General features: G+C 45.8%; 1 protein-coding gene across 10 annotated transcripts in view; it reads right to left on the reverse strand.

Annotated features, from left to right (window-relative positions):
- PCDH1 (protocadherin 1) overlaps positions 1 to 12,749 on the reverse strand; it is a gene marked incomplete at its 5' end in the record, with an annotated part of 192,240 nt that overhangs the window by 114,421 nt on the left and 65,070 nt on the right. For 6 of the 10 annotated variants that reach the window (XR_014566652.1, XM_083748372.1, XM_083748374.1 and 3 more), the window contains one exon: positions 11,145 to 11,364. Coding sequence is in view for 7 of the 10 variants with exons in the window: in XM_083748372.1 (XP_083604498.1) it covers positions 11,145 to 11,364 (220 nt within the window). Of the gene's footprint in view, positions 1 to 3,214; positions 3,259 to 10,176; positions 10,582 to 10,844; positions 11,365 to 12,749 lie in introns of those variants that run through there. The other 4 variants (XM_083748376.1, XM_083748375.1, XR_014566651.1 and 1 more) reach the window with 3 other exon arrangements.

The following is a 12,749-nucleotide window of genomic DNA, read 5'->3' on the forward strand; positions in this document are numbered from 1 at the left end:
GACTGGAGCAGAGGCAGAGTTAGGGAGCACAACTGGTTCAGACACTCTGGGCACAGAGCCTTGGGGGGGGGCACCACTAGGATGCAGAATGCAAGGCGAGAGGGTGCCAAATTTTGGCGTTGCGCAGGGCGCCGCTGAAAGTTGAGGACCCAAGGTCTGCAACTGACTAGAGAGTCAAGCAAAGCACTAGCCCTCATGGGTTAGGTGAGTTGTATTACTATAAAGGTAAAGGGACCCCGACCATTAGGTCCAGTCGTGTCTGACTCTGGGGTTGCAGCGCTCATCTCGCATTATTGGCTGAGGGAGCCGGCGTACAGCTTCTGGGTCATGTGGCCAGCATGACTAAGCTGCTTCTGGCGAACCAGAGCAGTGCACGGAAATGCCGTTTATCTTCCCGCCAGAGTGGTACCTATTTATCTACTTGCACTTTGACGTGCTTTCAAACTGCTAGGTTGGTAGGAGCTGGGACTGAACAACGGGAGCTAACCCCGTCACGGGGATTCGAACCGCCAACCTTCTGATCGGCAAGCCCTAGGTTCTGTGGTTTAACCCACAGCGCCTCCTGTTTCCCATTGTATTACATGCAAAAAGACTGAGGCCTGGTCCAGACAACAGAATGAGGCTGGACTGATATATAGCTGAGTCCAGATGGGGCAAAATGAACTCTAACACTTCAGACTGTAGCAGAGGGATCAGATGCGTGACTGCTCTTCTACATTAGGAAAATCTTTACATGCTAGAGAGAAAATTTATCCTGAAAGGGTTGGTTTTTTACCTGCAGATTTTAAACTTTTTTTTTTTTAAAAAATGGCATTCCTCCCACTTAGGAGTCTGAAATGGCTAAACAGTCTACCTCCTCCAAGATTCTTTCATCTTATTTTCCTTCATGTGCAAACAAGCCTATAGCTTAGGCCAGTCTAAAGAACTCTGTCTTTCTGTTTACCTCTGGTTTGGTTTGGTTTTTGCACATGTGCTTCTGCACAAACATACCCCCGACCCCACACCCTACAGGATCGTAGTACCAGTTCTCATTTCAGCCAGATTTCCTTTATTTGCCAGCAAAGCCCACCTCTCCTCCCCAAGGGGGTGCCTGGGCACCAGAAACCAGCGGCTGCTCCCCAAGGTGGCAGCTGCTCCCCTGCCTAGGCTACAGCTGACGTGGACATAGAAAAATAAGCATATATATGTATGTTGCGATGAGAATATTTTCATGCACAGAACTGAACCCTCGATGCCTAAGCACTTGCAAGGCACCTCACTAGTATTATGGTGTAGGGGACGGAGTTGAACTTCAACTAGGGAAACCTGAATTCAGCTCCCAGCACAGCTGTGAAGGCTGCCAGGGGACTTGGACAGTCATTCTGTCCCATGCTGGCCTATCTTGCAGGGATGCCTAGATGGAAAAGAAAAAGTAGCTCAGACTACTTAAATAAATTATATGTTTCTGCTTTTAGGTGTTTATCGCTTCTGCCCAACTGTAGCTGTTTGGGCCAAAGGTGCATAACAGATCTCTCGCCATGCTTTTATAGAAAGAATTTGTCATTGGGGAAGGGCATTTTTAATCATGCCAAGAGGAGGGCTTAGCCTTTCATTAAAATAAAACCCACACTATGAAGCAATATTGTGACAAATGTACTTTAATTTAAATGTGGTGTTTTTTTTAAAAAAATTAGTATTTACATTTAAATAAAAACATCCAGATTTCCAAAATAGTAACTGCATGCCCGAGTTGATATTTTCTGCATTGTGTGACATCTGATTTTCCAGCCATGGATACTTAACCCTCCCTACCTCCCGCTGCCCCCCACAGAAACCTCACTGCATTGTGAAGCTTCAGTGGAGGGGGATGTGCTGTGTTTGGTTTTTTCCAAATGATTCCATCACCTGCAATTGCTTTCCTTTACTAAGAAGGGGCACAGAATGGGTGAGGTGGGCCAAGGGATCCGTGCCCTGAGGGTGAAGAAGCAGGCTGGAGAAACAGAAAAGTGGGGACACTTTGAGTTCACTAGAAGGGAATTCACAAGGGCTGGAGGAGGAGAACTCCCCACTACTATACATGCTTAAAAACACCCTGCAATATCTCTGTTTATGGGCCAATTCCTGCAAGCTCAGACACCAATTATCCACGCTAATTATTGTCACTACCAATTAAGGAAGGACAAGTCAGTCTAAGATATTGTGTGTGTGTGTGTGTGTGTGTGTGTGAGAGAGAGAGAGAGAGAGAGAGAGATATGGAAGTTTGCCCTGTGCCACTTTAAAGTTGCCCTAACAACTTTTAAAAGGCTATAAAATACTGGTGTGTTGCAGACTGCAGAAAGATACACTAAAATAAATAAAAAATAAAATAAAATAAAATAAATCAAATCCCCTTCTGCCACCCATCCTGAGCACTCCAATGCTAGCTTTGCTAATGTCCCCTAAGGCTTATGCTTATGCTTACCAGGAAATCGTGTTACATCTATACTTCTGAATGCTCCACTGGTTCACTGCTTTGTCTGAAGGGATCACGTGGATCACATTTCCTGCCCTCCCACATAACCACGTCCAAAATGCCAAGACTGATTCCTCTTGCCCATTGGCATTTGTGATATATACTATAATCACTGCACAGGATTCACACAGATGGGAAAGCAGACTAAAACACTTTAATGAATAAGCAAATCAATGAAGAATAATAAAGATGAAAATCACGAGCTCAGCCACCTCCCTTTCCCTTTGCTCTCCGTCGCCCAGAGATTCCAGCGACAACAGAGGCTTGGGAAGAAAAAGCAAAGGGACTGGATAATATATCTGCAGGGAGACTCAGAACATGCCAGTATCCTCTTTTCCTTAGCTTTTGAAATTGCATCAGCTGTCGCCTGTTGCACTCTTTGCGCCCGTGAGCATGCGTTTCCCCAAGTCATGCAGCACTGAACGTTTCTGTTTGGTTTTGCCCCGTTTTTGGTAGCAGCAAAGCAGAAGCACCTCTCTCTCTCTCTCTCTCTCTCTCTCTCTCTCTCTCTCTCTCCTCGCACTTCCACCCACGCCAGTTTAGCCAGCAGTGCTTTTGTTCCATCTCCCAATGCTGCCTCCCAAAACATCTCCATGCTGCTCCAAGCGGGGCTGCGCTTCCTAGAGCCCCACTTCCATTGCCTCCCCGCAACCCTCGCAAGGTGTGGGGGGGATTCGTAGGTCCCTGAGCCCCCTCTCTCCCTGGAAAGCCATGCACACCTACCTGGGTGCAGAGCCCCCTTCACAGTCTGCTCCATTCGGGGGACACTAATGAGGAGCAGAAAAAGGAGGAGAGGGTCACTCAGGATCAGGGCCGGATTTAGGTTTGATGAGGCCCTAAGCTACTGAAGGTCACGGGGCCCTTTATATGTCCAGCTGTCCTTTGTCAACAACAAATTGTTGCTGTTTTTTGTGTTGAACATATGCTATATGGTCATTTGTGGACCTAATAGGTATCTAATGCCATTTGCCACTGTTGCAGTATGTAGGTTTTATTTTCTTTGTTTTTTATCTTATATTTGGGAAATGTACATCCAGTTTTTTCTTTCCTTTAATTTTTTTGGGGGTCCCAAGAGAGTGGGGTCCTAAGCTATAGCTTGTTTAGCTCATACGTAAATCCGGCACTGCTCAGGATACAGCCCCACTCTCAACTCCCTAAGCATTCACTGTCCCACCTGCCCACACAACAATCCCATGGGGCTTTCACCACCAAAGCAGGGCAATGCTATCTCTCCAAGACCTGATCCTGGCCTCCCCCAGAAACAGCCAGATCTGAAACCCATGAGTATTCTGATTCACGTCAACACCTTTTACAGTCTTCTCCCCGCCCCCTTCCCAAATTGACAAGGTTTGTGCTCCTAACCTGCATTTTCACACAGCGAATCCCAAACTGTGGACCAGGCACACTTGTGTATAGATTAGAGGGATGGACTAGGCCTGGGGAGACCCAAACTAACAGGCAAATTAAGCAGCTGAACAGATTGAGCAGCAGGGAAAGCAGACAGCACAGACCACTCTGCCCTTTGAGCCAACAAATTCAAAGGTCCCAAGGAAACTACTGTATTTTTTGCTCTATAAGACTCACTTTTTTCCTCCTAAAAAGTAAGGGGAAATGTGTGCGTCTTATGGAGCGAATGCAGGCTGCGCAGCTATTCCAGAAGCCAGAACAGCAAACTAGGTGCGTCTTGTGATCTGGTGCGTCTTATAGAGTGAAAAATACGGTAATTCAATAAAAACAGTCATGCAAGTGGAAAGGCACCAGGGGTGTGAGCCTAGGAACCAGGGCCAAGGCTCGTGAATCCATGATCAGAAAGGAGTTCTGGACTTCATGGGAGCTGAGAAGTTGTTCCAACAAGTATTCACGCCCACCAGCCAAGCTTTAAAGCTCAGGTGGGGTGCAGTCCTTACTCATGAGAATCTCTTCTTGCAGCTCTTGCCTCCAAGCAGGTGCTGCATCTAGATGGTTGGGTCTCCTGCCTCCCCATAGGTGCTGCCTTCCCCTGGGAGAGAGCGCTGGATCCTGCTCACCCCAGGCTGTGGCTCATAGCCCTCCCCAAACTCTGACAGTACTCTTTCCCCCACAGGAAGCGGGGAAGAGGGTGGAACTCCTGTCTCAACTTTGGAGCCATATGTGTCTGGAGAGAGGGAAAGGCTTCCATCCAGGGGCGTATGAAGTGGGGGGCAGAGGGGGTGGGCCGCCCCGGGTGCCACTCTGGGGTGTGTGTGACAAGATGGCCCCTGCCCCCCCAGCTGTAGAGCGGTCAAGGGTGCGCGGCGTCCGTACAGGCTGACGCTCTCTTGCGCCGTCCATATGGGTATCCATATGAGCTGCCTCTTGCACGATGACCGCACAGGCTACCACACACGTGCACTTCATACAGGATGCGGTACATGCACAGTCCATACGGGCTGCCACTTGCACGGTGACTGTACAGGCTGCCGCGTGCACTACGGACTGTGCATGTGCCGCATCCTGTATGGAGTGTGCATGTGCGGCATCCCGTACGGAGTGCGCATGCGCAGCAGCCTGTGCGGTCACCGTGCAAGAGGCAGACTGTACTGATGCCTGTATGGACGGTGCGAGAGAGCCACACATGCGCAGTACATACGGGCTGCCCTGCCCCGGGTGCCGGAAAGGGTTCCTCCACCGCTGCTTCCATCTCCTCCAACCTCTGACTCATCTCCCTCCAGAGTCTGCCATCCGGGTCTGAGCTCGATGGTACTAAGATTGTAATGACATGGTTGGGTCTTGCAAAGCACCCTAAGGTTTCCACAGGGACCTTAGAAGTTTCTATTGGGGAAGAGCGTCTGGTGATTGTTTATTTGATAGGCATTAGGAGACATTCTGCTACTGTTGGCATATACAGTGGTACCTCGCAAGACGAATGCCTCGTAAGACGAAAAACTCGCAAGACGAAAGAGTTTTTCGTTTTTTGAGTTGCTTCGCAAGATGAATTTCCCTATGGGCTTGCTTCGCAAGACGAAAACGTCTTGCAAGTTTGTTTCCTTTTTCTTAAAACCGTTAATACCCAGGGTGCATTGCTTGAAGAGGTGCAGTTGCGACTTGACTTCGAGGAGCAACTCATAGCACGCGGTGTGGTAGCCTTTTTTGAGGTTTTTGAAGACTTTGGTGATTTTTGAAGCTTTTCCAAAATCCGTGCTTTGCAAGACGAAAAATTCGCAAGAGGAAAAAACTCGCAGAACGAATTAATTTCGTCTTGCGAGGTACCACTGTATTACTGCCTGCACCGGTGCAAAACATTTGGTGATGCCTTTCCTGAAAGTACCTTTTCTCCTGGTGTTTGTTTCAAAGCATTTACTGCTAATGAGCTTTTCTTTAAATGTGCAGTGTGCAATTACATTTTTTTGCATTTACTCCCTGACAGAATAAGCATCAAAGAACTCAAAGCAAGCAGGATGTTCATCAATGGAACATCCTGCCACTGTAGAGCAGGCAGTGAGATTGCTGTAGGAACTTACATCTATTGATGCTGCTAATGTTTGATTTGCATTTGCAGCAGGAGGGACCCATAAAAGGAAAACACTGCAGCTGGAAACAATATATACCCTAAGCCCAGAGCTAGGAATAATAGCTAGCTAGTAGAGTTGGAAGGGGCCTGAGTTGGAAGAGATGGCCATCCCATCTCTGCTTAAAAGCCACCAAGGAAGGTGAGTGCACCACCTTCTGAGTCCATTCAACTGTTGAACACCTCTTAGTGTCAGAAAGTTCCTCCTGATGTTTAGCCGGAATCTCTTTCCTTGTAACTTAAAGCCATTGGTTGGAGTCCTCCCCTCCAGAACAGGAGTGCTCCATCTTACATGTGACAGCTCTTAATATATTTGGTGATGGCTATCCTATCTCCTCTCAGTCTCCTCTTCTCCAGGCGAAACATACCCAGATCCTTCAACCGTTCCTCATAAGGCTTGGTTTCCAGACCTTTGATCATTTCGGTCGCCCTCCCTACCTCAGATTCAGAAGCATTCCAGGGAAAAGATTTGGAGGTAAATGCAGCAGGCAAAAGCCCTGCAAACAGATCCCAAGTGAAGGAATTGGAAGAGGCCTGTAAGGCACTGGAATTAATGGGGCTAAGCTAGTCATGTCGATTCATTTCAGTGGGTTTACTCTGAGTAGAAATAACATTGGCTACAACCCAAAGGTTTCAGGCACTGGATAATCAGTGGTTAAGACAGAAGGGGAGAGCATGCAGGGGGTGCAAAACAAAGACAAATTGTTTCAATTGTTTCTACTGCCTTGACGCCAACCCATTAAGCCGCCACCCAAGGACAGGTATTAAATCTCCCTTCTCTCTTGGCAAGCAAGCCTAGCAAAACCCTCAGGGTCTCCCTGCTTCTCCATCTTCTGTTTCCAGCCTAATCATGTCTCTCTTTCTTCCCCTTGCTATTGTGAGTTCTTCCCTCCTTAGATGCATCACCTCCAAATCTAAGATCCATCTTTCCTCACACTCTATAGCCACCCACTGGAATTTCAGGCTGGCAGGCAAACAGTGCACTTTGCAGCAGATCTGTGCCACAGAATGCTCTGTATGTCTGCTCAGGATTAAGTCCCACTATGTTCAGTGTGGGGGCTTCTTCCTTGGTAAATGTATTTGGAATATTCAGTAATGGGGTTTGTATAGTTTGAAGGATATAAACACTATTGGCATAAAGAGAGCATAATGAATGGAGCAGTCCAATAGAGCAGTCTATGCTTTTGGTTCAGGATCCAGATCAACAAGAAGTAAGGGGCGGTGCCAAAAGGGGTCTACTAATGCTTGGTTGCCCAAAGAACTACAACAACCTGGATCCAGCCCTTCCATTCATCTAGCTAGGCTACATGTTTGCTATGATGTTTCACCTGAGATCAGGGACTCCTCCTCATTTATTTTCTGCAAATATGACAGCACAGTAAGTGGAAATGCAAAATGTGAAAACTTTGCAAAGAGGATGCTTCTGTGCAGGAACTGAAGTCCAGCCAATCATTAAGAATTCACTATATAGTTCTTACAGGGACGCGGGGTAAAACCTCAGCGCCTAGGACCTGCCGATCGCATGGTCGGCGGTTTGAATCCCCGCGGCGGGGTGCGCTCCCGTCGTTCGGTCCCAGCGCCTGCCAACCTAGCAGTTCGAAAGCACCCCCGGGTGCAAGTAGATAAATAGGGACCGCTTACCAGCGGGAAGGTAAACGGCGTTCCGTGTGCTGCGCTGGCTCGCCAGATGCAGCTTGTCACGCTGGCCACGTGACCCGGAAGTGTCTGCGGACAGCGCTGGCTCCCGGCCTATAGAGTGAGATGAGCGCACAACCCTAGAGTCTGGGAAGACTGGCCCGTATGGGCAGGGGTACCTTTACCTTTACCTTATATAGTTCTTACAGTGCAATGGTATACAGATGCATGCGTACATTACTGTACTATGGTGTGTGGATAAAAAGAGTAAACAATATTATTATTGTGATTTTGTTGATGTATCTTTATGTTACTTCAAAGCTACATTGGGAGGAATTGTATCCTGATATAAATAAATGTAATGAATGGACTTCGACATGTATTTTGTCCAATTTCATTCCCCTCCCCGGAGCTTACATGCAGGGAGTTTTTACGTGAGGAAGTATCCAAAAATATGACTCTCCCCCCCCCCCCGCAATCTGATGTTTTACTCAGAGTAAACCCATTGAAATTAATGAACATGGCTTAACTTAGGCCCATTAACTTCAACAAGTAAGTCAACTTTAAGTAAAACTTAGTTGAATATCACCCAGTGTCTAGAATTCTACCACCCAAGTCTATCAAAATGGTATGTGAAACTTGCAGAATGGCTCAAAAATGTTCTTCAATATATTCTGAAGGTCTGAGGGAAACCAGTTGGAGCTGTCGGCTATGGATTTTTGGTGGACATAAAATACCTGGACTTGCTTAGTGAATAAAATCATCAAATGAGAGACTTATCCTTTTTCCTTATGTTATATTTTGTTAGGTACATTTAAGGCAGCACCTTAAATCCAGCACCTAGGATGGACTGAGGTAGTATTGCAGAAGAACGTGGAGGGATCCTCAGTGCTTGGAATGAACTCCTTCAGCTGACCCAAGTTCACTGAACTAGCTGGGGGGAAAAAATCTGAACTACACACAAAAGTAGTTTCCCAAAGTTGTCAGGTAAACTAAAGGTGAATTAAGTTCATTTTGCAGTAGAACTTTGAATAATTTCTCATTCATCTTCATGTTCATTCTCTCCCTGCCTCCATTGGGCTCCTAGCTTACATTTTAAAAAAGGAGTCAGTTCAACATCTTTAAAGAAAGCAGAACATGGAGGCAACATTCTAAGGTTTATTAGGCAGATATGGAGGCACTGCTGTTGCTAAGGATGCTTAGTCACTTAATCACTGTTGCTAAGCAACCAGAAGGAAGGAATGTGAGGGATTTTCTGTATCTTCCCTGATTAAGAGATTTGTTCTCTTCCAACAGGAGCAGCTGGCAGTGAGAAGTACGGGAACAGGAACAAAGTGAATGATTTCTTGTGCTTTTAACGACTGTGTGGCTGGCACAAATTAAACAGGGCAAGCCTTTTCTAACATGGAAATACAATTGTGAGGCAAGCTTTACCTGTTCTTATTATTGTCTTTCAGACATCTTTTTACTTGTTTCTGGCACTGGATTTATTTGTGGATACTATATTTTAGCACAACATCATGTAACACCTGAATGCAGGTATATTATATATATTTTCCTGCCCCACCCCCGGGTTCTTGCAGGAGGAAGGGCAGGCTATAAATTTAATAAACAAACGAACAATCTCTCTGCAAGACCATGAAACGTATGTGTCCCCAAACCTGAGTGCAAGGCAGGGGAAAGGATCTGATACCCAATGTGCAAAATCACCTATTTTAAGCCAGCTTTATGCTCCAACAGGAACCCATTTCACAGAAGGAAAAGTAGTGATACTAGCTAAGGAGACAGTTAACTTGCCCCAGAACCCAAGGACAAAGGCAGAGGTGGGGGCTGATGCCAAAAGCATAAAACCATTCCTTAACCCACAGTTCTCTCTTTCAGGATCACCCACAACTGTCTTTTACACACACTCCCCAAAAGCACACTCACACTCAAAACTTTCACACACACACAAACATCTTCTCTCCCTGTTACTTAACCCCCTGTTGCCCCCCCCCCCCGCCATTAAAATTCAGTGGGGGTGCATTATTTCATTCAAGTGGTGCTGGAAATCTTAATAATAAATTGAGGTGGGTTATTTTTGGCTTCCTCTTTTTCTTCCTTAATCCTTAGCAGCCAAAGGCAAGCATGTACCCGAGCTGCTGCTCAACATGCAAATTTCTGTCTGTGTTTCGGGGTTCGTTTCTACATAAGTGTTGATGCATTAAAGGTAAAGGGACCCCTGACCGTTAGGTCCAGTCGTGGCCGACTCTGGGGTTGCGGTGCTCATCTCGCTTTATTGGCCGAGGGAGCCGGCGTACAGCTTCCGGGTCATGTGGCCAGCATGACTAAGCTGCTTCTGGCAAACCAGAGCAGTGCGCGGAAATGCCGTTTACCTTCCCGCTGGAGTGGTACCTATTGATCTACTTGCACTTTGACGTGCTTTCGAACTGCTAGGTTGGCAGGAGCTGGGACCGAGTAACAGGAGCTCACCCCGTCGTGGGGATTCAAACTGCCAACCTTCTGATCGGCAAGTCCTAGGCTCTGTGGTTTAATCCACAGCGCCACCCACGTCTCATGTTGATGCATTAGTGATCTGCTATTCTTCCACTTTGTTTTCAGGACTTTGCAGTTTTCTGAAGTCCACAGGCTGCATCTTCTTTTCTTACAGTTTACTGATGTGCACCAGTACACATGGGGAGTGACTAATTTACAACACGGAAAGGAATGTGAATCCTATTGTGTCATCACATCAAGGTCACATTTTGCAGTGTGCATATGTTCTGGTGTGCATCAGTAACCACCAGCAAACTGATGCAAACTGAAAACGGTGCACAAAAAAAGGGCATGCACCAAATCAGAAATTATGTTGAGAATTACTCCAAGTTAAGTGGGAAGGTAGACTGAACAGAATGCAGATCATAGCAAACTCATGGATTGGTATGGAGTACTGTATTTTTTGCTCTATAAGACTCACTTTTTCCCTCCTAAAAAGTAAGGGGAAATGTGTGTGCGTCATATGGAGCGAATGCAGGCTGCGCAGCTATCCCAGAAGCCAGAACAGCAAGAGGGATTGCTGCTTTCACTGAGCAGCGATCCCTCTTGCTGTTCTGGCTTCTGAGATTCAGAATATTTTTGTTTGTTTGTTTGTTTTCCTCCTCCAAAAACTAGGTGCATCTGGTGGTCTGGTGCGTCTTATAGAGCGAAAAATACGGTAAATCCATCCATATGCTGAATAGTCTGCTACAAACTCATGTCCTGAAACCCTCTCTGTGTGTCTTCTGCTCCTTTCATTCCTTCCCCTATCCAGTCTTTGGATATTGATCTGTCCCAATTTTTACAGCAAATTTACTATTAAAGTATTTCCCCGCCACTGTTCACGTCCAGTGCACAATCCTGCTCTGTTCCTTGCTTTGGTAGCAGCAGTGCACGCTCTTTGGCAAGTGGGACACAGCTCTACTCATACTGGTGGGTTTCCTAAAGAGCCTTAGCCATTTTGAGCAGGTTCCTTACCATTCTCAGGGTGCTCAATTTCCCCAATGCTGCCGTCTGGCGTGGTGCGCTCATAGTGATCCTCCGGCAGAGCCAGTGGTCCAATGCGGGGCCCCGATGACGACTTGCTGCTTGGTGTTTCTGACTCCTCAAGGCCACTGTCATAGTAACTGTGTTGGGAGGGGTCCTGCAGATCTTGCGCCTGATTGGCTGCAGAGAATGTCACTCGGCGATGAGGTAACTGCGCAAAAACAAAAACAAAACAAAACAAATCACAAAAACATATTCCATAGGTGAATGTTGCCACTACAATCAGGGGTGAACGAAGGCGTTGTGACACCCAGGGCAGCAAACCGCCATGTGAGACATTGCTACGTACGGTGCATGCGCCATACATAGCGGTTTGCTGGTGGCACCGCTCCAGCGTCATACGGACGGTGCTGGAATCCTCTGTTTGCGGCTACAGCCACAAACGGAGGACCCTCCACATGTGGCTGCAACGGCACGATGGCTGCTTGCACTGTCACGAGCCCCCATGGGGTGCCTTCTTGTCACCCCCCCCCCAGGCATGGCACCCGAGGCACACCGCCTGCCCCGCCCCCCTGTTGCAACGCCACTGACTACAATGAATAGCAAGGAAGCACAACTTATCAATGCAACCTGAGAAACACTTCTCCATTAAGAGAGCCCACCTAGATCATGAGATGAGCTAGACCGTACCCAGTACATGCAACAGTAATAAATACTAAGAGCTGTTAGCAAGCTGAAGATAGTCAATGCCAACGATCTTTGTACTAAACATAAGGCAGAGATTCAAGATGCCTTCTCACACTTTGTGATGCTGCCTCCTCAAAAGTAGAAAGCACATAAAAGGTACATGTAAACCTCCAAGATTCCCTGGTTTGTGTGTGTGTATATGTGTATGTGTATCTATCTATCTATCTCTATCTCTATCTCTATCTATCTATCTATCTATCTATCTATCTATCTATCTCTCTATCATCTATCTATCTATCATCTATCTATCTATCTATCTATCTATCTATCTATCTATCTATCATCATCTATCTATCATCTAATCTATCTATCATCTATCTATCATCTATCTATCATCTATCTATCTATCTATCTATCTATCTATCTATCTATCTATCTATATCTATCTATCTATATCTATCTATCTATCTATCTATCTATCTATCTATCTATCTATCTATCTATCTATATCTATCTATCATCTATCTATTTATCTATCTATCTATCTATCTATCTATCTATCTATCTATCTATCTATATCTATCTATCTATCTATCTATCTATCATCTATCATCTATCATCTATCATCATCATCATCTATCTATCTATCTATCTATCTATCTATCTATCTATCATCTATCTATCTATCTATCTATCATCTATCATCTATCTCTCTATCTATCATCTATCTATCTATCATCTATCTATATCTATCTATCTATCTATCTATCTATCTATCTATCTATCTATCTATCTATCATCTATCTATCTATCTATCATCTATCTATCTATCTATCTATCTATCTATCTATCTATCTATCATCTATCTATCATCTATCTATCTATCATCATCATCTATATCTATCTATC

Source organism: Podarcis gaigeae, assembly GCF_964106915.1.
Source record: "Podarcis gaigeae genome assembly, chromosome: 7".
Taxonomy (NCBI): Eukaryota; Metazoa; Chordata; class Lepidosauria; order Squamata; family Lacertidae; genus Podarcis; species Podarcis gaigeae.